This window comes from Pseudochaenichthys georgianus, chromosome 2, assembly GCF_902827115.2.
Source record: "Pseudochaenichthys georgianus chromosome 2, fPseGeo1.2, whole genome shotgun sequence".
In the NCBI taxonomy this organism is placed as follows: Eukaryota; Metazoa; Chordata; class Actinopteri; order Perciformes; family Channichthyidae; genus Pseudochaenichthys; species Pseudochaenichthys georgianus.
Window position 1 is genome coordinate 6401630 of NC_047504.1, and position 25885 is coordinate 6427514.

The 25885-nt window shown below is 44.2% G+C and overlaps 1 protein-coding gene and 1 pseudogene across 1 annotated transcript; both read left to right on the forward strand.

Annotated features, from left to right (window-relative positions):
• Positions 1-1284: 1284 nt before the first annotated feature.
• LOC117456156 (1-phosphatidylinositol 4,5-bisphosphate phosphodiesterase delta-4-like) lies at positions 1285-7614 on the forward strand (annotated as a pseudogene).
• A 1452-nt stretch (positions 7615-9066) lies between these two features.
• slx9 (SLX9 ribosome biogenesis factor) lies at positions 9067-20867 on the forward strand. The gene is made up of 6 exons (XM_034099348.1): positions 9067-9340; positions 15876-16008; positions 19255-19323; positions 19872-20046; positions 20426-20491; positions 20607-20867. The coding sequence occupies exons 1-6, from the start codon at positions 9164-9166 to the stop codon at positions 20731-20733; spliced, it is 747 nt and encodes a 248-aa protein (XP_033955239.1). The 5' UTR covers positions 9067-9163; the 3' UTR covers positions 20734-20867.
• The last annotated feature ends 5018 nt before the right edge of the window (positions 20868-25885 follow it).

Sequence of the window (25885 nt, forward strand, 5' to 3'; positions counted from 1 at the left end):
ACATGGAAATACTGAGATAAAATACCTTCGAATGATTCGTATTATACTGCAGTCCCATTCCACTACTGGTAGCAGAAGACGAGTTTGATTGGCTTCCTCATGCAATGATTATTCAACAGCCTAAACAATAGTTCCTCGTTCATTTAGTTGAACCTGCACTTCTCTCTTTGGGAGGAGGAGGGGGGGGGGGGGTGATTTTCACAGAGGCGCTTCAGTAGTTGCATCACGGCATGCAGAGAGACGGCAGTTTGATCTGTTCAGCCCGCGGGACTCAGGGATGATCCTGCAACAGGTCAGCTTCGAATCAATAATGCTTATTGCTTGTGTTTTGGGACTGGGTTAGGGTCCATGTACATGCAGTAATAGTTGGACCTTTATTAGGTGTGGATGTTTCAGTAGAAATGTTCTTTTAAATAATATAACAGATGTTCAAGTTGTCCAACAACAGCAAACAGACAGATTGGATCTTCCCGTTACATGATATACCGTCAGCATTTGTCTATTACTGTCTTTTCTATATAAACAGACTATTTGGGTGTGAAAGAGCAGCTGGCGGATCAACTTACTTCTCTTCTGGAGTCTATTCTCTATCTATCTAAAATGACTTGTCTTTGTCTCTGTGATGTGTTTTCTGAACTATATTTGAGTTACTGAGACTTAGCCAACCATATAGCATTACTGCAGGCTGAGGAATAGTGTCTTTGCCAAAATGAAATGGTTTACAGGCCAAATGATATACACTGTCTGATGTTTTGAGCATGACCCAGTTAGTCGTGTCATAAAGCGAAGGGAATGCTGAAACTATGACGGGGATTTGGGAAAGATTAGTTGGCTTAGTGACCCCAACACACAGAACAAAAAGTGCAGGACAGCAGAGAGAACATTCAGCGCAGCTTAGTGGGAGATAATGATGAGGCTGATGGTGCGTCTAATGCAGCTGCACCCACCTTCTATACACAGCTCACATATTCCTGCTTTATCATTCATGAAGATAAAATATGTCCCGCATGTGGACCAAGCAACATTCGCCATAATGTGCCTGTCATTTCAGTATTTACTAGACTTTTCTGGCAGATCTATGCCTTTATTTTAATAATTCATTTGATTAATCATCAAAATGTGTGTTACTATTTTGTAAAAGCATGAAAGGCTTACTGTACAATAACATTTACATATTTCCTTTAGATGGCAGAAGTGTGAGACAACAACAAATGGATTCCACAGAGAGCGTCCCCGTAAGTCTTTTCTCCTGCACTGGGAGTTCCCCCGTCTAATTGGTAAAACATGGCCGACCTAGACTTCTATCACAGATGGGATGTTTATAGTAGATTTGATACGTAGAGCATCTTCAATGACCTAAAGCTAACCTTCTCTTTCTAGGCATCCAGGGGGATGACAACCTCCAGTCCATGCTGGTGGGGACGATAATGAGGAAAATCAAATCTCGTACCTGGAAGAAGCAGCGCTACTTCAAAACTGCAGGACGACTTCATGACCATCTGGTACAAAGTCCAAGAAAGGCTGGCAACACACACTCCACATGTAAGAACACGTGCTTTTCCTGACCACCTCGACGTCAAGGAGTCATTCACGAAAGTGGATTATTTTGATCTAAACATTGTCATCGTGCCCAGTTTCAGTGAGCGATTTGGAGGCAATACGAGAGGGTCACCAGTCAGAGGTGCTCCTCAGCATCGCCGATGAGTTACCCAGCTGACCGTGCTTCACGCTGGTCTTCCTCTGGGCGCATGGGCAACCTGGACCTGGTGGCTGAGTCCTCAGAGGAAGCACAGTCCTGGGTCAGAGGCATGAGGAAGCTGATTGAGAACCTGAGAACATGGGGAGCGGGAGAAAACTTGACCAGTATCTTTCACTCTGTGACTTCAATCAAATGTCATTCAAAGTGTTTGCTACACTGGTATCAGTGTAGATAGTTGTGTACTGATAAAACTAGTAACGACAATGTACTGTACTGTAAATACTTTTAAAATATACACTGCGGAGTGTCCCTGAACAGTCCTCTTGTCAGTCCTTATTGAGGATCTCCCTATCACTGTTGAATGTGACACTTTCCTTAAGTGCTGTACCCAGATGGATTGGTGACTGGTTTCAAGAAGGCAGACAAGAACAACGATGGCAGGATGAACTTCAAGGAAGTGCAAGATTTACTGAAGATGATGAATGTGGACATGAACGAGCAGCATGCTCATCGTCTCTTCACAGTAAGAGCTTTTGAGCTGAAAACTATGGACATAATGTGATTATAAGTATTCCACAAAGAGTGTTTGTTAGGTCCTGAAGACCTCCTGGCTTTTTGTTGCATCATCCATAGTTTTTCTCTCTCTTCTCTCAGACGGCCGATAAGTCCCAGACGTGGACACTGGGAGGATGACGAGTTTGTGCTTTTCTACAAGATGTTGACCCAGCGAGACGATGTGCTGAGGGTTTTCCAGGAGTTCTCCTTTGATGGCCAGAATTATCCAAAAGAGACTTGGAGGACTTTCTGAGAGATGAGCAGCTGGAAGGAGGCGACATCCAGCTGCACGCCAAGCAGCTCATTGAGTGCTACGAGCCCTCTGACACAGGTTGCAGTTCTTGTACTTGCTGCCATGTTGGACAGGTCTCCCTTGAAAAAGAGATCGATCACCTGGTTAAATAAAGGTTTAATATTACAAATAAAGTTTTGCACACTGTAGATGATATGAGACCATAGATAATGGAGATTATTGTGAAGTCCTACCCCTCTGTGGCTAGGTATTGGTTACACGTTGGGAGCCATCTTGATATCCGAAGGTTCTGTGTTTCCAGCAAGCTGCTGAATGCCATGACGTTTTGACGGTTTCTTGATGTACCTCGGCTCAGTTTGAGGGCTCCATCTTCAACCCACAGTGGCTGGGCATCTTCCAGGACATGAGCCAGCCGCTGGTGGCCATTACTTCATCTCCTCCTCGCACAACACCTAACTGATGGAGGACCAGCTCCGAGTGGCAGAGCAGTGTGGAAGGTAACATCAGGTTAGTACTGAGATCAGGCTGCTAGAAATGTCTTTTTGGGGTTAAATGGACCAAAGCAAATGCCTACTAACACCAATATTGGATTGTGTTGCTGCTCAGGGCTCTGAGTCGTGGCTGTCGGTGTGTGGAGGTGGACTGCTGGGATGGTGCCAACGGAGAGCCCATTGTCTATCATGGACACACGTTCACCTCCAAGATACTCTTCAAGATGTGGTCACCGCAGTCGGCAACTATGCCTTCAAGGTAAGCATTAGCTGTTTTTCGCCACAATATAAATGAATCATCTTTAAACGACTCTCAATTGCACAATTTTCTACCTCACAGTTTAAATGGAGAGATAAACACATTGCTCCAAAATTATTCTTTTTAAGGTTGCACAGTTTATAACCCCCTAGAATTGCAATTGTTTTATGCTTTCATTGTCAAGATATAGCTGTATCAACAAATCGCTCAGCTTCTCATTGTACATTAATGGGAGTGAAAACAATGATACCATCATCTGAAAGCCCTATAAAGTCAGCTAGCAGGGATCTGCCACACAGTGCCAGCATCGTGCTGCCAGGGTTACATGCACCGACAGAACCTGTTGTGTATGAGCATCGGTCCACAGCTGAATATTTTGACTCCTTGTCATCCATCTGCTGTCTTTCTCCCACCAAGTCATAACCCACAGGCTGTATGGGCAGCAGGCGTATTAGCTTCCCCCATGATAATGCTCTCCAGTGTTCAATTACAAACTCCCAGCCTCCACCTCTCCGCACCCAGGCATCGGAATATCCATCATCCTGTCAATCGAGAACCACTGCGGTGTTGAGCAACAGAGAGTCATGGCGCAACACCTCAACCACATCCTCGGGGACAAGCTGCTGAAAAGCACACTAGACGGCAAGGCCCCAGCAGGCTGCCGTCTCCTGAGGTGAGCAGTGCAGTCTTATCAACCCACTTAGTGTGTAAGAAAACACTCTGTCCTTTAGTAAACTTGCAGGTCGGACTTTAAAGCACTACACTGGTTCTGTGACCATCTTAATCGACATATTGATCCAATATCATTGATGGAAAGTGAAAACATCGATACATGTCACCGCACCGCGCTGAATGAATGCCTTTCAACCTATTTATCTCAATACCGGAGCTAATCCAAAATAGCATCCCTATCTCATTTCAACAGCTTGACCCATTGTACTGTATTTGTGTCAAGATGCTACTCAAATGAGTTACCAGTTATCAAGTGTCGATGCAAAGCAGTTCCTGGATGGCTGTGTGCTGCCGTCCATTGATTTTGATACCAGTGTGATTTAAGTGACTTCAGTTACAAGATAAAGTTAATCCTGCAGCCTGGCAGTAATTCAAAGAAGACTAGCACCAAGCAACATAGTGTGGTGTTAACAGTGGGTGCTCCCGCCTGGTAGGAGCTCGGGCACCTTCACTTTTCCCCCTAAAGCCGGTCAGAGACAACCCCTGCCATACAATATGATGTGTCTACATGCAACACTGGCACCTTGAATTATTCATTACCACAATACTTTCCCCCTAGGAACCACTCCCTCAAAAAGACCATTAGCCATTTTGTAACTATTATCCAAGCATTATTTTTGAATGATCTAAAAGTAGAGTGTTGACCGCAGGGTTTATTTGAACTTCCTGTCAGGATCTGAAGGGGAAGATCCTGCTTGAAGGCGAAGAAAATCGGTGGTCCTGGAGGAGAGTTTCAACGAGATGGCGGAAGACTCTCAGACTGGAGAGCTCAGTGATGAAGACCGAGGTGGCTGACATTGAAGAAGAGAACCAGCACAGAGAGAGTGTCCGTCGCACGGTTAAGGTATGTCAAAAATATTGGGGGTTTATTCAGCTTCATACAATGTAGCCTATCGGGACAAAGTCTAGCCATTCGTTTTTAGAAATCTGGTCGCCCAGCGAAAAGGATTGCATAAACTCCTGTCGTCCCTCATGAAGAATAGAGGAGGTTACAGGGAGCAGACATTGGGTGTTAGATAAGCTGATCTGTTTACACTGTGATGGCAGAGGAAGACAGAGGCAGGCAAGACAGGAAAGAAAGAGCTTCAACACTGTCAACCACTCGTGACACTGGTGTCTTTTACCCAAGCCATGTACATCTGAACTTAATCAAAATCACTTTTTTTATGTCGAGACATATATCCGTTCAGTTTCATATGGAGTAGTTTGACAGGAGTGTCATGCCAGTCTGTCCCTAACGAGGTGAAGGTTGTACAGTCTCCTCTAACACGGGATATTTGATACTCTGAATGGCACTTATCGCAGTCAGTAATCACCTGTGTTGGTAAATGCTGAGGTATAGAGTCTCTAAATAGGGATAGAATTTAAATCCAACTTTAATTCGGAGATTTAAATTAAAGAGTTCCTAAAATACTTTTTATCAATGACATTTTAGTCAACTTGGGTCAATCATATGTCAGATATATGGGACCAATTCATGTCAAGTGATATATCCCGTTACAAGTGTCACTTCCTGTTGCTATTGACTCAGGATGGCATCTGATTGGCATCCATAGTGGTCATTTAGTGTTTTCCCCATTGGCATGTCACATTTAAGCAATCTGGATGAGGTCCGTGCTATAGGACAGGTCTTTGTCCCTAAGTGTAAGTGTGTAAGGCTTTACAGGATAATGTTAAATGCCTAGATATCATTAGCAAACTAATTGGCCAAAGGAATCATGGGGCACTTAAAGTCATGTTTATTTATTAGCATCTGAGAAGCATGAAACGCCACACTGGGACTCCTGTCAGCACCGTCACCAGAGGTGAGGCCCGGGGCGACTTTGGCCCCTGGTGTAGGTGTCTGCAGGGAGGCTGTCTGGTGGACGGGTGAAGGTGGAGCGGTGACGCTGTGAAGTCTGGGCTAAACCTGCAGGATCAGTTTTCATGTGGAAGCAGGCAGGCATGCAGGCAGGGGTGCTCTCACTGTCATGGTGCGGTTTGGGTCCACTGCCCCCCTGATCAGTCATGGAAGCTCCCCTGGCAGCACACCTGCTTTAGCTCTGGCATCGTGGGCGAGTATCACTTGCACAATTCAACAGGGGGTTGTCACAAGGTTCCGATGAGCTTCCATCCATGACAGGGTGCATCTCAAGGTTTGACCCTATCACATGGTTGTGAGTAAATTGACCTCGATGTGACTCTAATACGTAAATGACGAGGATGCCTTTTGGATCATTGGGTTCGGGGTTCATCCGAGGCAGCAGAACTGCAGAAGCTTCTTGGAGCTTCCATTATTCCTTTATGTTCTCTCTTCTTATCTTTACAGAAGTCAAAGCAGCGTCTCTCCAATGAGCTGTCAGACTGTGTGGTTTACTGCAAAAGTGTCCACTTCAGTAACTTCAAACACTCCCGCATCCACTCCAAGTTCTACGAGGTGGCCTCCTTCACTGAGTCCAAGGCCCGGAAACACTTGAGAGAGGCTGGTGAGTCAGGCCTATTTCCGCTTTACACCTTGGAATGTAGGCCTATGATGTATACTGTATTTATAGATTTTTGAGGTTTGTAATCTTCTGATATCTCCATTTTAGGGGCCGATTTTGTGCACCATAACTCACGGCAGCTGACCAGGATTTATCCCAGCGGCTTCCGAACTGACTCCTCCAATTTCAACCCTCAGGAAATGTGGAATGTTGGGTGCCAAATTGGTGACTACCACTGAAAAATGGTTGACCCATAAAGCCCCCTTTCTTAACTTAAATGGGGAAACCAGAAAAGTGAATGTATTTTCCTTTTCATACAGTTGCGTTGAACTTCCAGACTGCCGGGGAGGGGATGGATTTGAATGACGGACTGTTTCGTCAGAATAACAGCTGCGGCTACGTCCTCAAGCCCAGATTCATGAGAGAGGCAGAGAAATTTGACCCTGAGACACCTCACGAACGGGAAGGCTACCAGCCTGTCGTCCTAACCATACAGGTACACAACATCGGGAAAGAAATAAAGGTGTTTCCCTGCAGTTTTCCAATCGTTGCTTTATATAAGTCATTGTATGCATGTGTTTAAGGTGATCAGTGGTCAGCAGCTGCCCAAAGTCAATATAAAGGAGGATTCCATCGTGGATCCTCTGGTCAGAGTGGAGATCCACGGTGTTCCCATGGACCAGGCCAAGCAGGAGACCAGATACATCGATAACAACGGTACAGGAGAGGAATGAATGGATAGGATGTATAACTTTAAAATGCCGTGGGTGCTGACATGGAAGGGATTTCTCCTTTTCTGCAGGGTTTAATCCTGTGTGGTATGACACTCTGTGCTTCACCATCCACACTCCTGAGCTGGCCATGGTGCGCTTTGTAGTGGAAAGACTATGAGAAGACATCCAGAAATGACTTGTGGGCCAGTATACACTCCCTACTGATCGGCATGCAGCAAGGTAAGGATGCTTCTACAGCTTCTAGCAGACGTTGTACTTGTACTAACAATACATTCGAATAACAATATATCAAGAAAGCTTATTCTCTTTATCTTCTGGCTTTTCTTTGTGTTCCCAGGTTATCGTCACATTCACCTTTTGTCCAGAGATGGAACCGGTATTCCCCCCTCCTCCTTATTCGTACATGTCAGGGTCACAGAACTGGAGTAACCTTCTTCCTTTCATAGAGCAAGGGTAATAAAATAACATATTATTTAGTTATTAGAGTCATTCCTTCCCGTATAACACACTCATAGCTCTTCAAACAGTATTTCATATTATTATAGTTATTATTTGATGTGAATAAATACTATGCCGCCAAATATTAGTGGTTCTTCTGCAGCAGATGTATATATGTTTTTCTGCTTCATTCACTATAGTTTGTGTCACTTTTTCCTGTGATTCACTTGGAATTTGCTAATCATGCTCGATGTCTGTAGCACAAAGATTTGATTTGTTATAGAGAAGAAAGTGCCACCAATATGTTAAAATCAGGATTTATATTTCCTCTCAGTATTTTCTCTTACGAACAGCACTTCTGTGTGACCTCACAGTTTCATGCAAAGCTTGAAATGCAATTGTCTTCCAAACAGTTAGAGAAAAACAAGACATTTGAATTCTTATTCTGTTAAAAAAATCGAGGTCCAAATGGTCAAATCTATAGATTTAGACACGTTATATTAGGAAACAAGTAAGCAAAGATTGAACAAAACCACCTTCTCCAACTATAGGAGGGACAAAGAATATCTTGTAGGCTGATACTAAAATATATATATATTAAATAGATGTCTCTGAAAAAGCATGTACAAATATTTTGAGCAAGCATCAAGTAACCTCTTTGGATTATTAGGTATTTAAATATGCAATATAGCGGGCATTATTTGAAAAATCTAGTACAGTACCTTAAATGTACCCTCGTGTATCTCTTATAAACATCATTATAACATCATTATACATCTCGAGCTACAGTGACAGGCTGAATCTGAATGTACTTATGCGTAGTCTTGTGTAATCTGATGTTATCTTTGTAGTATGTATATATATGTATCTATACTATTTGTGTAAATGTGTTTTTGATATGTCTATTTTTGTATACATGGAAACATTCATATGCTCTGTACAGAATAGCACATGGAAGTATTTATTTGCTTGTTTTGTTTTTATTATAAAAGACGTCATATTGATTTGTCACTGCCTGCAAATAAATATGATTTTCATTTAATAATGTAACAATTGTATCCTTTATATATTAAAGTTACTGCCAGTAGGACAGCAAAACCATATAGCAATTAAAAGCATGCGGAACTTTCGCTCTGCATCGTTTTCCATCGACTGACTAAACCGGAACACCAGTTACGTTTGTCATGTCAACAATGAAGTTACCGCGAGAATAAACACGCATTTCCGGATTTGACTTTCAGAATAAAACTTATTCAGACAATAATGCCGTATGTACAGGTGTTTTAAATACAAAACCCAATAACAACACTACATTGGTAGAATATTTTAAAATTAAATTGCAAAGTACTTTTCTCACAAATGTAATATTACTCAGAATAACATGTGCGTTTTTAATATGATTTTAAATAAATGTACTTCCGGTAGTAGTGTCGCTAACTTGACGACGTCACACGCTGTCGACACGGGGAGCTGCATCACAGTGTATTGTGTGTACAGCTGAGATTAATGTAAAGTTCTCCAGGTTTACATATATATTAAAATGGTGGGGAAAATCAAACATGTCCGGCAGAAGCTCCACCAGGAGGCCGTGAAGCTGCACCCACAGTTCGTGTTATCACCGCCGAGTCTGGCGGTAGAGAGACCCGCTGCTGCTGCTGCGGAGCCACACAAAACAAGTACTACACTGCTGGGGAATAACAAGAACAACGCCAGACAGGTCTGTTGTGAGAACTACTCGACAAATACGTAACATAATACATGTAGTCAACATGTTTTAGCCTAGCATATAGTAAAACCGTGAGAAAAAGACGTCTTTGTTATGAATGGATTTCTTAGTTCCATTATCGGACAATTATGTTAATAGGTTAGCTATATTTTTAAATGCTCTTCTTTTTAAAGCAATTAAGGTAAATCAAATGTAATTCAAAAACAAACAAAATATGTAATGAAAACAACAGACCCCTATGTAAGGATTTGAATCAGGACTATGATGCTGAGATGAAGCATTCAGTGACTCAGAATCAGAATTCCTGAATTCGTCCCACAGAGGGGACAACTAAAGATAAAGGCATGCACATACAATCAAACAAAAATAGCTCAGATTGTCTTACAGAATCCTGTTAAAGTATTCAAATTGTCTAAGTAAGGAGGCAGCCAGTAATAATCATAATAATAATTATACTCATTGTATGACCCGGCTCAAAAGGCCACAACAAAGAGGAGACACACCATGTCGATGGTTAACTAAAGATGTTTATTTAGGACAAATCAAAACCAGTAAAGTATGAGGTGTGGATGGCAGTGGTATCAGTAATGTAAGTGCAGGGTGAGGATTGTATGGACATGTATGTGTGTGAGAGTGTCGAAGTGCACAAAGTAAAGCAACTGAAGAAACTCCTAATATACTCAACAAAACCGGTGTGCCTGCAGGGAGAAGCAGAGAGAGCACAGAGAGGAGCAGAGAGGCGTTAAATAGCTGCAGGGCACCAGACCCAGGCGCCCTGAGTTACTGCAATCACCACAGCACAGACAGGACAGCCACCTCCTCTCTACTGATGAACCCACAGGGGCATCACAGCCCCCCCCTTAAGACGGGGCCTCAAAGGGATCCACGACAACCCAATATCCTCCTTCTTAACTCCAGCTTTTTTACTTTCCTTCTTAGGACTGGAGGACGCTCCTCCTCCGCCGCTGTCTTTGAACTCTTGCCTTGCGATTTCGTATTGCTTCTTCGCCTCCACTGCCTTTTATGTCCCACTCCTCCTTGGGTTGGCTGGCGTTGAGCCACAGCATGTAGGCGCTCATCGGCCTCTTGGGCGCTTCGGCCTCCTCTTCTTCGGCCTCCTCTTCTTAGGCCTCCTCTTCTACGCTTTGCAGGGTGTCCTCTCTTTCTTCTCCTTCACCACTTTGACTGTCTTCTCCTTCTTCTTTGTCTCGATCTCAAAGTCAAAGGACCGTGCTGGACCACTTTTTCCAGACTCCGAAACAGGTAGGTCAGTAGACATCCTACGGCTCTGCGCACGCGTAACAGTATAAACTGGAGACACACTTGGAAATTGCAAACCGCTCTCATCTGACTCTACAGATGCCACGGGCCTGGAAACCACCACAGGCGGTGGCACACTCGCCCACACAGCACTACCAGCTAGATCGTTGACCAAAATCATCTGTACCCCATCAAGTGGCAACGCGGGACGCACGCCGATAGACACAACTCCCCGTACCAGCTCACAATCCAGCACTACTGTATGACGTGGCACAGGCATCAAGCCCACCTCCATGCCCCTCATCAGCACAAAACCCCCAGTCTCTGTCTCTGACGAAAAAGGCAACACTGACTCAACAATAAATGAGTATCTAGCTGCTGTGTCACGCAACACCTTAATCGGAACATATTTGTCACTAACGACCATTGATACAACGGCTTCCGTTATGAACGGCTCAAAAACAGAACCCACATCCAAGTCGGCACAAACCAGCTTCTTAACAGGCACCGTGCCCGAGCCTACACCCTGCGGCTTTTTAACCAGAACGGCAGAACAACACATGGCTGGAGCATGTGATGAAGAACGAGGCTTCCCCTCAGGTTCCAGCAACGGACACTGCTCCTTCCAATGACCCTCTTCTCGGCAATGATGACATTGGCCCACTCTGGCGCCCTCGGATCGCCCCGGACCTGCAAATCTACGGGAGGAGCCTGGTGAAAACTTTGCACCACCGCAGGAATAGCCACCATCTTCTCCACGTCTCCAATCATCCCTAGACCACTTCTCTGTAAAACTGTCCTTATGTGTCAACACAAAATCATCCGCTAATTCAGCAGCTCTCAGCGCGGTGGAAGGTTTCTGCTCATTCACATAAGTGGCCACACGCTGAGGGATAACATCTTTAAATTGTTCCAATACAATGAGTTCACAAAGACCGTCAAAACTGGCAACCTTTGCTGCCGCGCACCAGCGCTGAAAATGAGAAGTCAAATCACGGATAAACTCCACATGTGTCTGCTTATCCCCCTTGACCCAACCTCGGAACCTTTGACGATACGCTTCAGGAACCAGTTTGTATGATTTTAACACCGCTGATTTTACTCTGGCATAGTCCAAAGCCTTTTCGCCACAAACAGCTGAATTACCAGTTTCTTGCCTCTGCTATGCGTTCAAATAGAGTAAAAAAAAAATCCGGGTCACGTTCATTACATTTTGGCACTAACCGCAAGTAAGAAATAATATCGCCACTGCCTGATGCCGACCTATCAGAACCATCCTCCACCAGAGAAAGCTTGCCCTCTCCCATCAGCCGTAATCTAGCATGTTCCACCTCACATTTACTCTTTTCCACCTCCAGCACCTTCTCCACCTCTAAATGCTTCTCTACCTCCTGCTGCTGACCCCTCAACTTCTCCTGCTCCAAGCTCAACTTCTCCTGCTCCAAGCTCAACTCCTCCTGCTCCAAGCTCAACTTCTCCTGCTCCCACCTCAACTCCTCCTGCTCCAAGCTCAACTTCTCCTGCTCCAAGCTCAACTTCTCCTGCTCCAACCTCAACTTCTCCTGCTCCAACCTCAACTTCTCCTGCTCCAAGCTCAACTTCTCCTGCTCCAACCTCAACTTCTCCTGCTCCAAGCTCAACTCCTCCTGCTCCAAGCTCAACTCCTCCTGCTCCAAGCTCAACTCCTCCTGCTCCAAGCTCAACTTCTCCTGCTCCAAGCTCAACTTCTCCTGCTCCAAGCTCAACTTCTCCTGCTCCAACCTCAACTTCTCCTGCTCCAAGCTCAACTCCTCCTGCTCCAAGCTCAACTCCTCCTGCTCCAAGCTCAACTTCTCCTGCTCCAACTTCTCCTGCTCCAAGCTCAACCTCTCCTGCTCCAAGCTCAACTTCTCCTGCTCCCACCTCAACTTCTCCTGCTCCAAGCTCAACTTCTCCTGCTCCAAGCTCAACTTCTCCTGCTCCAAGCTCAACCTCTCCTGCTCCAAGCTCAACCTCTCCTGCTCCAACCTCAACTTCTCCTGCTCCAAGCTCAACTCCTCCTGCTCCAAGCTCAACTCCTCCTGCTCCAAGCTCAACCTCTCCTGCTCCAACCTCAACTTCTCCTGCTCCAAGCTCAACTCCTCCTGCTCCAGCTCAACTCCTCCTGCTCCAAGCTCAACCTCTCATCTCCAACCTCAACTTCTCCTGCTCCAACCTCAACTTCTCCTGCTCCAGCTCAACTTCTCCTGCTCAACTCACTCTCCTGCTCCAACTCACTTCTCCTGCTCCAACTCAACCTTCTCCTGCTCCAGCTCAACTTCCTCCTGCTCAAGCTCAACGGCTCCTGCTCCAACTCACCCTCCTGCTCCAACCTCAACTTCTCCTGCTCCAAGCTCAACCTCTCCTGCTCCAACCTCTCCTGCTCCAAGCTCAACTTCTCCTGCTCCAACCTCAACTTCTCCTGCTCCAACCTCAACTTCTCCTGCTCCAAGCTCAACTTCTCCTGCTCCAACCTCAACTTCTCCTGCTCCAAGCTCAACTTCTCCTGCTCCAACCTCAACTTCTCCTGCTCCAAGCTCAACTTCTCCTGCTCCAAGCTCAACTTCTCCTGCTCCAACCTCAACTTCTCCTGCTCCAAGCTCAACTTCTCCTGCTCCAACCTCAACCTCTCCTGATTGAACTGCATGGCCAAAAGCTCAGTTTGCTGCTCGAACGTCAAACCAGCTGTCTGAACTACTACCGGCACGACCCCTGCCGCACCAGACTCACTCTTCTGCAACACCCCCTGCTCAAACAAAGATGACACGATGACAGCTTTAATGTCATGTTTCCGCTTGCTCCCCACCACAGCAATTTCATAATGCTCTGCTATTTTGACCAACTGCGCCTTCTGGCAATCATCTAAGAAAGACACTGAGGTAGCATCCACAAACGCCGACAAAGAAGCCATAATATATGACCTATACCCAATCAGAAAGCAAAGTATTAAACTGTCAACACGCATGGGCAAAAGACAAAACCCAACCGAGAATGCTCCCCCTAACTGCCTAACCAAAATCTTCCTAATCTCACCTAGTCTGCATGTGGCTTGCGGCGGGTAATTACGCACTGGAACCCGGCGGAGTTATGGAGCGACCTGTAACACCAAGAACTCACGCGGATGTGCCCCCGAGACAGCTGTCCGAAAACAGCTGACACTAACCACGTCGCCACTACACTATGGGAAAAAGAAACCGACGCAACCCAAGGGGAAACGCCACTTAAGCCTAGCGGGGAAATCTCTTTACAAAAGCGTAACAAGCAGCAACATCTTACCTTCTGATTGGCACACAAAACCTGACACCATGTCAAACACTAAAGCTTCCTGAAACCCAAACAACAAGATGTGTGCCCCAGTAGCAGCGCCGAGCCAGCACACAGCTGGACCACATCAACTAATTAGCTGCTCAATGACGCCATGTGCTCTGAGCACTACACACACTTTTAACCAAATAACCCGCCGGACGGACGAGCCCCCATTTGTTATGACCCGGCTCAAAAGGTCACAACAAAGAGGAGACACACCATGTTGACGGTTAACAAAAGATGTTTATTTAGGACAAACAAATCTAATCCAGTAAAGTATGAGGTGTGGATGTCAGTGGTATCAGTAATGTAAGTGCAGGGTGAGGATTGTATGGACATGTATGTGTGAGAGAGTTGAAGCTAGTGATGGCGAGATGAAGCCTTATGAAGCTTTGAAGCTTTCCAACCAATTGGTTCATCTCATGAGGCTTCATCATGGGCTTCATTTGAACACTAACCCCCTGCTGGTCAAAGTGTGTAAAACAGGCAGATTGGACATCTCAACAGTGTGCTATCATACCGAGTCCCCAATGAGTAAAGCCTTAGAATAACTCTAAACAACGAACATTAAATCCTTTTTTCATGTTAACAATATTGTTTTTAATCCAGTTTAATGATTGTGATGGAAAATCCTAAGGAGGCTGGTAAACATTGCAAAGAGGGATTTGTATTCCTTAATAATATTCATAAACTTAACCATGTTGTCAATCAATCAATCAATCAATCAATCAATCAATCAATCAATCAATGTTTATTTATATAGCCCAATATCACAAATGTTACATTTGTCTCAGTGGTCTTCACAGTGTGTACAGAATATCAGTATGACAATACGACACCCTCTGTCCTTAGACCCTCACATCGTACAAGGAAAAACTTCCGGAGAAAACCCAGTTTAAAGGGAAAAATGGGAGAAACCTCAGGGAGAGCAACAGAGGAGGGATCCCTCTCCCAGGACGGACAGACGTGCAATAGATGCCGTGTGTAAATTGAAAAGATAATACATTTGCAACATAGGTAGACCAGATGTTAGGAAATGCATGTGTGTATAATAGGAAGATGAATCCACGAGGATATCCATCCAGGACCGATGATCCAGGACCACAGCCACGACTCAAGATCCAGCGCTCGCGATCCTGTAGTTGTAGCCGGAGAAAGGCTAAACCATATCAAAGAATACATTTATTAACTACATTATCTCATTTAGCTGTAGCTTTATAAACAACAAAAGACGTATGGTGCAGTCGTTGAACCAGGGACCCTGCGGTCGTGAGTCAACTGCTTTCCAGCTGAGCCACAGCACACACACTAAGTCTTCCTGAAAACACTGACACATATGTATTCCTGTATTTATTCATTTATTTGTTCATGTTTTTTTTCCTACATTTATTTATGCTTGCATCCATTTATACTTATGACATGTTCCGACCTCTATGAGGGTCTGAGCTCTTTTAATTCCATCGTGTCACCGGGCCCGGGTACAGGAGGGGTAATATGGTTCTTATTATACATCCATGGGTATTATGAGCGTTGTGGTTCAACGGTTCAACCGATCTGAATCGCTTCCTGAAGCAGTCACGTGGTATCGACAGGCAGCGAGGCTTCGTTTGTCATCGACCCAAAACGATAAAAGCCTCGATACATGCTTTACAAAAAGCTTCAGGGATTACTCGGCACACGCTCCGAAGCCTCGGCGCAATACGTAACTAGTTGAAGTGCACAAAGTAAAGCAACTGAAGAAACTCCTAATATACTCAACAAAACCGGTGTACCTGCAGAGAGAGCGCAGAGAGGCTTCAAATAGCTGCAGGGCACCAGACCCAGGCACCCTGAGTTACTGCAATCACCAATCACCACAGCACAGACAGGACAGCCACCTCCTCTCCACTGATGAACCCACAGGGGCATCACACTCATTGATTTATTTTGTGAACTTCCACAGGCCCTGGGACAGAGCTCCTTCCCCTCTGGGATCTTCTCCGGCACTCACATATCTCCAGAGGCCCTGGTACAGACTCTGAAGCTAGAAGAAGCTCCACATGTACCAGAACCAGCTCCAGCACCTGCCAAGACAGGTAAGACTTTCAAAAGATAAGGAATGGATCAAAGAAAAAAGAACCTTGAGTGTGACAGGTCACCGTTACTCGCCAAGCGTAGCAGGAGTGAGATAAATACATCTGATTGGTGTGATCTCACCACATTCTGAAGATGTGCTTACACTCTCTGGCCACTAGATGGTGCACCAGGCTTGTGATTGTCCGCCCGCTTCATCAGCACCACCCAGACTCACTTGGATCATCTCCTTCCAGCTCTGCAACAGAAACCTGTTTGGAGATGATCCAAAGGATGCAGAGCTGAGTCTGACGGAGGGAGGGGGGGGGAGGATGGAGGTGGGCGTAGTAGCTACGCACGCCGTGCTGCATGAAGCCTCAGCAGACAACGGGCCCGCTGCTATTTATAGAGCAGCAGGGTGTAAATTTAGCTCATGCATGAAATCACGGTTTAGCTGCATCAGTGGAAGGCTGAGGCTGCGGCTGTCTCTTTATTGATGGGACCAGGTTCAATGCAGAGAATGGACTATTAGGAAGTCCTTGAATGCATCACGCTGAACATCATTTCCCCTAGTAATGATTCCATTTGCTCACACATTTATTATTAATCCATATTTCGATAACATTATAATACATTTTGCAGCCTTAGATCGTGATGTGTCGATGCCTGGACCCATTAACCAATCATTAAAACAGAGCGGACTGGGCTCTGGTTTCAGACAGAGGGTGAAAAGAGGTGCTGCAGCACAGGCAGCATGAGACGCTTTTTGAACATTAAAGCACTAATTACAAATAGAAACATGCGTATAAAGATGCGCATAACAGTGCATTCCTTAAGCATACACTTCTCTCTGAGGTGGTGTTAGAATATAAGATCAGTGTATCCGAGCCGCCTGACAAAGCGCTCGGTGTGCAGTCTTATTAGTGGTGTCGTATCACTAACCGACCCCTGAGGGAAGTCCCCGTGCTCCTCTTCATTCTGAGGTCAGCTCCCTAAAGACTCTCCTCTTCCTCTCCCCTGCTTCTCAGGACCCTTTCCTTCTCCTCTCCTCCGTGTTCATCATCGTTCCACCTTTCAACACGCCCATGTTTCCCCTCATCTCATTTGAACACCCGTCTGTTGTTTTCCCCTCTTTGGTTCAAGGCTGACGGGCCAATTATCCCGTAATGGAAGCAATGTTTACTACAGTGCTTATTCAATGACATTATACTCATATTAAATGCACAGAGTACCTTATACATTTTGAGTAAGATGCTACAGAAAACCCTTCAGATGGTTTTATCAGTTTGTATATCTATTGGTGTTTATGCATGGACTCCAGCTGTCATACTGTCAGTGTCCATCAGAGCATGAGGACATATAGGCGGACAGGAGGCTTGTGATTGGCTGAAAGTCAAAAGTCATGACATTCACGCCTCACTGGGAAGCACTCTGCAGTCATATGTCTCTGTCAAACACCAGGATGGATTATTACTGCTGCGTTAGAGCGCCAACAGCAGTTAAGTCACAGTGATATTAAATCATATCTTTTTTACTTCAGATTTCTTCATTTCAATTTGGATTTAATTTCATAACAGTATAGTGAGATTAAGGGCACACTGAGAATATATACAAATGTTTATTAATATTAATTAGTGCCCGAAACAATTAATGGTGCAGGAATTAGAATAATACAAATGTAAGATTTAAAAATAAATAATGTAATACTTATTATCACTATATATAGTTCACATATAAATATATATATATATTATTACACCTCGCCATATTCGATTCGACTGCACAGTATTTATTATCTAATCTTTTTTATGTTCCACTATATAGATTTTTCCTGCAACTTATGGCACGTCGTATTATTATTATCTTTACTTTGATTTGAAATGATGTTAAGTATTTTGTGTGTTGGCATTGCCAAAACGACTTAAGAATATATGATGATTAAAGAAAATATAGTTTTTTTAAAGAAGTTGTTCTCCATCATCTCTCACTGCCCCACCTTCCATCTTCACAGTGTCTAAACACGCCCTCTCTGCCCACCTTAGAGCTGGCAGTCCAGTATTGTGAGCAGGGTGTATGGGCGGGCAGTACAGTGGTGTGGGGGGGGGGGGGGGGGGGGGGGTGGATGTGGGTAATCACAGCTATCCATTTCATCTAACAGCGGGAAGACGATGCTCCCAGTGGGAACGGTGTGGTGGTGAAGCACCCCCACCCACTCACGGGAGATTAGATTTCTCCACCTCGACCCACATTGTAGTCAGCACTACAGATGCCTATCTTTGCCTGTTCTCCGACTGCAAACAGCAGCAGGAACAGGGGGGGGGCAGATAAAGGCCTGCCAGGGTCTCCGGAGGCAGCGGGCCCGTCTGAACACACAGCTGGAGAACATTCCCTCCAAGAATTGGCACCATAACCCAAGCCCTAAATGTAGCTCATCAGAGTTCTGTATTCCTTCTTTTGGTCGAGCTGATTATTGGAGACGTAAGTGAGCGCCGGTCGACTCTTTCCGATAACCTTTGCCACCGTAAACTAAACCTGAAGACACGTTTGATGTCAGATGGACAGGTAGCACGCATTTTCTGGTAACAACCGCATCAGAAACAGTAAAAGAAAGTTCAGTTAGGAAACAAGGAAACTCCCTATTACTACGCGGGGCAATAAGGCAGATGCTCGCTAGGTGTTGAAGTCGGTCTAAATGGGATCAATAGTCCGGCGCAGAGCGTTCCATCAGACCCTGCTGCGCTCATTGAAATGACACGCGGCCTGTGAGCTGCCTCTGACCTCTGACCCCGATAGATGGATCGGAACACGGCCAGCCAACACATCCCATGACTTAGTTAACATGGCATTCAATAAAGAGGAGAAGTAAAGCAACCAAAACAGATGTTTGGAAAATAAAACCCAGATATATTTGATTAAGACGGTGGTGATTTGTATTCATTATTTCAGAGACGTATAAGACATAATCAAACATTATAGACTGCTATTGATCAATCTATACATATATCGAACTCCAGATTGTGTAAAGAGATCACTCAGAAGGGGGGGGGGGGGCGAGGGGTGGCGGCTTTATTCCTCTCACCTTTGATTTATCTTTAACTCGTTTATAAATTAATGTAATGATCGTGTGTGTGTGTGTGTGTGTGTGTGTGTGTGTGTGTGTGTGTGTGTGTGTGTGTGTGTGTGTGTGTGTGTGTGTGTGTGTGTGTGTGTGTGTGTGTGTGTGTGTGTGTGTGTGTGTGTGTGTGTGTGTGTGTGTGTGTGTTTCACAGGCCACGAAGACAAGAGACTCAAGACAAAGAAGGAGAAGATGAAGGAGAGGAGGGATCGATGGATGAACAGTGAGTTTCGATCTGCACTGATATGAATACACACATATTTAATGATATTTTATTGTCAGATCAAGGATTTCATTGATGTCTATTGTTGGCCAGTTGAAGAATGAGTGAGTTTGGGGCTTTTTGCTCCATGTTTGGGTCAGTCTGTTTTAGATTTTAATTCCTCACATTACATTTCATTCCGCCATGTCCCATAATCACCATCAGGCCTGAAACCCTACCTGGTGCTGAGCCAATCAATTCCCGAGTAACACAACACGTATCCTGTTCTGGCGTCTAATTAGGTGCTAATGGCCGCGAGGCTCGATGCCGCTGAAACCCAAGGCTGACAGTTTTCAGGAATTAGAATAAAATTAGAAAGAAATCTGACCTTTTTTCAGATAACGGAGGGCAGAGTCTGATCGTTGCGTTCTGAGAGACTGATGGCCGTGTTGAGGCTTGAAGCTCCTGATTGGAAACGCAGCTTTTTCGAACATGTTTTTCTCATTTCCATGCATTGTGAATGGAGTTGTGTTGTGTGGCTCAGCATGTCCCTCTCTGCCTCCTCTCAGAGATCAGCTCCATCAAACTGGCGAAGGAGAAGCAGGCGTTGGAGGCCCGGCGGCAGGCCACGCCGGTGGTGGGGGACATGAGGCCGCTGGCCGACGCCCTGCCGGAGCTCTTTGAACTCATCGGGCCCTCCACCGCGGCCCCCGCAGCGCGCCGCAAGAGCCGGAAAAACAAAGTGTAAGTGCCAAGGTGACCTCTCTGGAAGGCGCCCAGCGTGGTGCTCCGTAATCATCACATTTCTCCTGTCCTTGAGAAGAGAACCAGTCGCAGATACTGTCAGGCGGTTAATCAACACATAGGATTTAGATGAAAGGACGCGGTGAGTGTTGAGCGCCGTGATCACACATCCTCCATGTGGATGGTGCGGAGGTGCCCACACGACTCACAGGCTCTATTTAGTAGCTGCCCACTGATCCTAATTCTAGGATGGGTAAATAGAGACTACATTTCATTGCAACCGGTGCCAATATGTGTGACGTTTAGAAGAATATTAAACTCTTCCATTTCCATCACGAGACGTCTTGAGTTGAAATTGTTTTCTGTGTGTTTCCTCCAGGCCGGTGAAGAGGCCTGAGCCCACAGATTTCAGCCAGATGAAACAGTCACAGAAACGCCGATTCCTGTGAGCACATTTCCTCATCAATATTATTCACATGACATGTGCCTCTCCTCCACACAGCTGAACGTGTGTGTGTGTGTGTGTGTGTGTGTGTGTGTGTGTGTGTGTGTCGTTTTAGGGAAACGGAGAGCAGCCGGTTCGACAGCGCGGTGAAGACGCTCTCCGCCAAGATGAACCCTCTGGCGGATATCGGGGAGCAGCTGAGGAAGAGGATGAGGCAGGAGGAAGAGCAGGGGCCCAGCTAACAGCCGCTCCCCCACAGACACTCATCTACAGACGCCCCCTTTCCCTGACTGAATCATGCTCCACACAGAGGTGAAGACGAAGTGTAGCATTTGCACTTCACTCCTCCTCTTCCGTAATAAACCGTTAACTCTGAGCTTCTGTGTGTTTTCTGCTACACTTCATTTGTATTGGCTCCCAGCGTCATTTACAAACGTATGCTTTGTTTCTGTCCACCCACACACTCATCACTCTGATAGTGACTATAAGATCAGAGTGACTCATCAGTAATAACCATAGCAACTGCACTGATCTATGTAAATGTGCAGAACATCCACGTGTTGGGAGATGTGGGGGCATCTTTAATATTTAATAAAATCACCTCTGTATTTGACTTTTCACTTAATCATACGATACGATACCATGCCATGGAAAAAGTTCTCATGATGTTTTCAAATTGTGTTTGAAGTTTGTAATAGCTGACACTCAAGTACTGTGAATGAGTACACCTGAGGTACTTGAGTAAATACTTGTTATGCTAATACATGCTTCTACTCCACTATCATTTGGAAGGTAATGTTGTCGTTTTTAAATTACTTACAGTTTTTTAATTACAGATTATTACCTAATACAAATCCTCCGCCAACATGGCCGCCGTTTGTTTACTAGTTGTTGCAAAGTGTCTTTTAGTACTTTAAAAGGCGTTAAATAGATAACATGTAATAATGATATATCATTTTGCCACTTTCTTGAGAAGTTATTTAGACCAGGAGCAGCGGACGAAGCTTTAATCTGCTTATGTTTGGCTGAAAGTCCGTAACCCGCAGAGCAGGGGAAGACAAAAGCTTCAGCAACGATCACAAAAAGATACTCCAGTATATATGCATGTAGAAGTATGTAAGTAGTATCCTAAAAAATGTGCTTTACTGTGATTGTTATACATGCTGTGTAATTACAAGTTTAATGTTTCCCTTGAAATGTAGTAGAAGTAACCGGAGTACATGTAAATAAAGCAGGCGTTTGTAAGTCCTTCAATGTGATGAGTTCCAGTTTATCTTGTCTTCTTCACCATGCATGTTAGAAAAGATGTAAGTGAGCAAAGAAAGGAGACAACGAGGAGACTGATCAATACTCCGCGCAGCCATTAGCACTCATTAATAATGAACGAGCGCAGTGTCAAATGAAAGTAATCAGAGATTGTTTTAATAAATTCCTCTGCAGATGTTTGACCTCCCCTCTCGGGCAGGTACGGACACATCCACAGGTTCTGAGTGACATGTTGTGTCATGTGGCCGTCTGACATTCCTCCTTCACCTGACAGTGTGTGTCGTCCCCGGCTGATCCTCGGAGGTGAACTGAGGTATAACACACATTTACTTTATACTCCTACTCAGAGGCAAATATTATACTTTTCACTGTATTTTAACAATCATTATGTACATTTAAAACACATAGAAGCTGATATGGTATAATGAATACTGTAGTACTAATTTACACATTTTATTTTTAAAGTATCCAAATTGCTCGCCAACTACAACACTAAAATGCTCTTACATTTATAGAAAACTGAGAAAATAATAACATAATACTGCAATAATATCCATTCTGCATAACGAGTACTTTTGATACTCGAAGTACATTAAGCTGATAATACTTATGTACTTCATATTATTGTGAAATGGGTCATTGTGCAGAATGAGTTCTTTTACTATACTATTTTTACTAAGTAACATATTTGGGATCAGGACTTTTACTTGTAATGCAGTACTTTAAGACTATAGTATTTCTACTTTTAGTTGAGCAAAAGATCTAGATGGAGTTCTATATCCAACACTGATTAAAGTCTTATGACAGTTGGATGACATGAGAAGAAAATGGGTGGACATCACACGTCGTCTGCACAGTGAACCATATTACCATGTACTGATATGTAATGTCGGTATGTTGGCTTTAAACGAGTGCATGAGTTACAGGAACTGTTGTTAGGAATCATTACATCTGCAGAATGACTCAGATAAAGTTGTGGGGAAACGAAACTAATTTACAGCTAAATGTATTTTCTTATCACGTATCTTATCATATTCCTCCGCTGTTTCAAAGGTACAGTTGTTAAGAGGATTATTCAACATTATGTTACATTAATTAATTAGCAAGCGTAATTCATTTGAGAGCTCATATAATGCCTGAATACATTAGGTTTCTCTTATACAATCCTTTATTTTGAAGTCCCAGTGAACTAAATATGTTCCTGTTGCAGGATAACTGTACAAGTTATTTGAATGAATTTGATCTTATTACCTGAGCTATGAATGCAGCGAGTAAAGAGTTGGGACCTTTGTGCGTGTTCCTTGTTGAACATGTCCACTGTTATCTGACTCCAGATCAGCTGCAGCTCACTCACATATTTCTCTACATGACTCATTCATATCTGCTGGCATCTGCCATTATTTCCACTCTGTTTTCTCAGATCAACAGATGCTTAGACAGTGAGAATCCTGCCTCTGCCTCCTGAGTGCTGCACAGGTGATGAAGCAGAGGAGACTCTGCTGCAGGGCTTCCTCGCTCCTGCTTTAAAACACAGTGTGACTTAATGAGTCACCGTGCACTCAGATTAACCTGAGAGCGTCCCGGGGAAGGATTGTCTGACAGCATTATAGGTCCTACAGTTTTAGATTTTTTTTTAGGCTTTAGGCCCCAACATATTAAATTAAAGAGGCGAGCACACGTTAAAAATAACCAACAAGTACACTGAAAGTCTTCATAAAATGTCACCTCTTTAATAAATCAGTGCAGAGGTGGTAAAAATGTGACGTGATTGACCTTTTTTCTTAGATTCCCCCCCCCCCCCCCCCCCCCCCCTCCCCCCTCTGCAGCCACATATCCCCTAAGGCCTCACCCATCCATTCACCAGACTTTCTCCATTTCCCCCCCATGGACCCTAACATTTCCCCCCTTCCTCTGCAGCCTGCAGGTATAGAGCAATTACCTGCATCCTCATACTGATGCAATATGACTGCAACATAAATGGTGGTGGTATCATCATATAATATACATAATGTACATATATTTTAGGAAGAGATGATTTAAAAAAATGTCTAATAAAGTAATTTCCCTTCGTATATTTCTCATTAGAATATTAACTAGAGCTTTTTAGTAGTGCTGCTGTATAAATCCAGTGCTACACATGGCGAGTAAAAACAGTGTATCTGTCACTGTACAGGCTTTGTGTCCAATCAGTGTGTGTGCTGGTGCGTAATGCGCCCATGTGGCCTCATTTCCCTGCTCCCACCTCTTTCCTCTGGTCCAATAGGAGCAGGCATCTTTTGGAGCACCAGGAGAGCCCCGTCCCTGGCTCATACTGCCCGGTGATTCCTCCCTCTCTCTCCCGCAGTGTGTGGAGCCCGGAGCCGCTGCATCACTGCACCAGGAGGGTACCTTCAGTCGGATACTCTGAGTGACAGCACCGGTAAACAGACCGTAAGTACCCGTTAATGGGTCAATTTCATACATAACATGTTTTACCTGCACCACTGTCTTTGCCCACTCAAAACTCCTTTAGGAAATGTGTCAATTTAAATGTTCTTCATGTAAGGGATATAAGTACATGGCTCATTAAACACAACTCGGTCTTTTTTTGGACAAATTAAGCACTTTGAATAATACGGCATGTATATGAGGTGAAAAGCAGTGGTAATACCTGTTTAATTCCGACTTCGTTACCAAGCTAACGTTTTACTACAGCGAAGTCCGCTGCATTTCGCGGCATTAAAACAGGTGATAGCTTCAACAGGCATCTTGGTGTATTATTGGACATAATGCTTTAATATGTTTTAACCATACGCCGAATTAAAGGGTTAGTCCGAATGAATAGTTTAGGATATACAATTGATTAATATCAAAAGCAACATGGCTGATTGTTACGTTTTCCTTTAAATTAATAGTTTCCTCGGTTAACTTTGGCGAGCTTTTCTCTTGACGTGAGCAAACGCGCAGCAAACACGACTCCTTAAATACCAACTCAAATCCGCAATATTAGAAGCATTTTCAATCCTGTTATATTCGTGGATTAATCAATTTATTTGACAAGATTAGCACAATCTAATATGTTTATGGCAATACACATAAAACCAAATGTCAATATCCGAGATGCGCAATCTGCATTATGTCCTGTCCTCCATGAAAACATCTACATTTAATCTGGATTATTTTATCAGCAAAAATACCTATACATGAAATGATATAACAAGCTTAATAGTAAAAACAATTACAGTTAGGTAAATAGGGTTTTGTTAGATCAAAAGGATAGTAAAAATCGCTTTTTTATAGCAGTAAATGCAGTGAGGAGTGTTCAGGAAATAGCCATGGAACATCAATGCTTCTTGAGATGCTCATACACCATAGAGGATAAAGGCTTTATAGATACAGTGTTCAATAACCTGGCCTGCACCAAAAGGGTGTAAATCAAGTGGTTGTGATGCTCTTGAGATTAGCACACAGAAAACAGAGGAAATAGTTTTTGGCTCACCACCTGACTCTCATGAAGCATCATATAAAAGCTTCTAATTCTTGAAATAATTTCAAATGTACGCAGATGCAACACATATCCCTAGCTGGACTCACAGCGTGATCAGGGTCTCGCACCTGAAATCACACCTCGGTCCCATTGGCAGTTATTTTAGCTCTGAGCCTCACTTCCTGTTTCTGCAGGAAAAGTACAGCCCATATTTTCCAAAACATGTTTTCCACAGCGTGATCTGTGCAGTCCTTTGTTGCTGGCCCTGTCACCAGTGTGTGTTCAAATTAACCCATAAGGCATACTGAAAAATAACAAAAATAATCCAACATGCAGTCACTTTAAAATACAGCCTAATGCAAATTGTAAATTGTCACACACACACTAGCATTATTTCAGCACCATGATGTTGTTAAATGTATAAATTCACAACTAAACATCCACTTCCTAGGAAACACATATTAAAATACTCGTACGAAGACAATGGAACAACACAACGCCTAATTGGGAGATTCATTTTGCGCTGCGATCACTTCTGGCCTCTGCATGGCTCTGCTCAACTTGCCTTGGGCTTTTTCTCTCTTGTCTTCCACTTAGCCTGCCTGCACAGAAATAGCAGTAAAATAGGCGCATGACAGAATGCAGTATTCAAAGTCAGTGAG

Bases quoted from the DNA above. Each gene is read 5' to 3' on its own strand.
- slx9 (XM_034099348.1), top strand. From the start codon at position 9,164: ATGGTGGGGAAAATCAAACATGTCCGGCAGAAGCTCCACCAGGAGGCC. The intron at 19,324-19,871 runs GTGAGTTTCGAT...GCCTCCTCTCAG, and splicing joins GAGGGATCGATGGATGAACA to AGATCAGCTCCATCAAACTG. The intron at 20,492-20,606 runs GTGAGCACATTT...GTGTCGTTTTAG, and splicing joins TCACAGAAACGCCGATTCCT to GGAAACGGAGAGCAGCCGGT.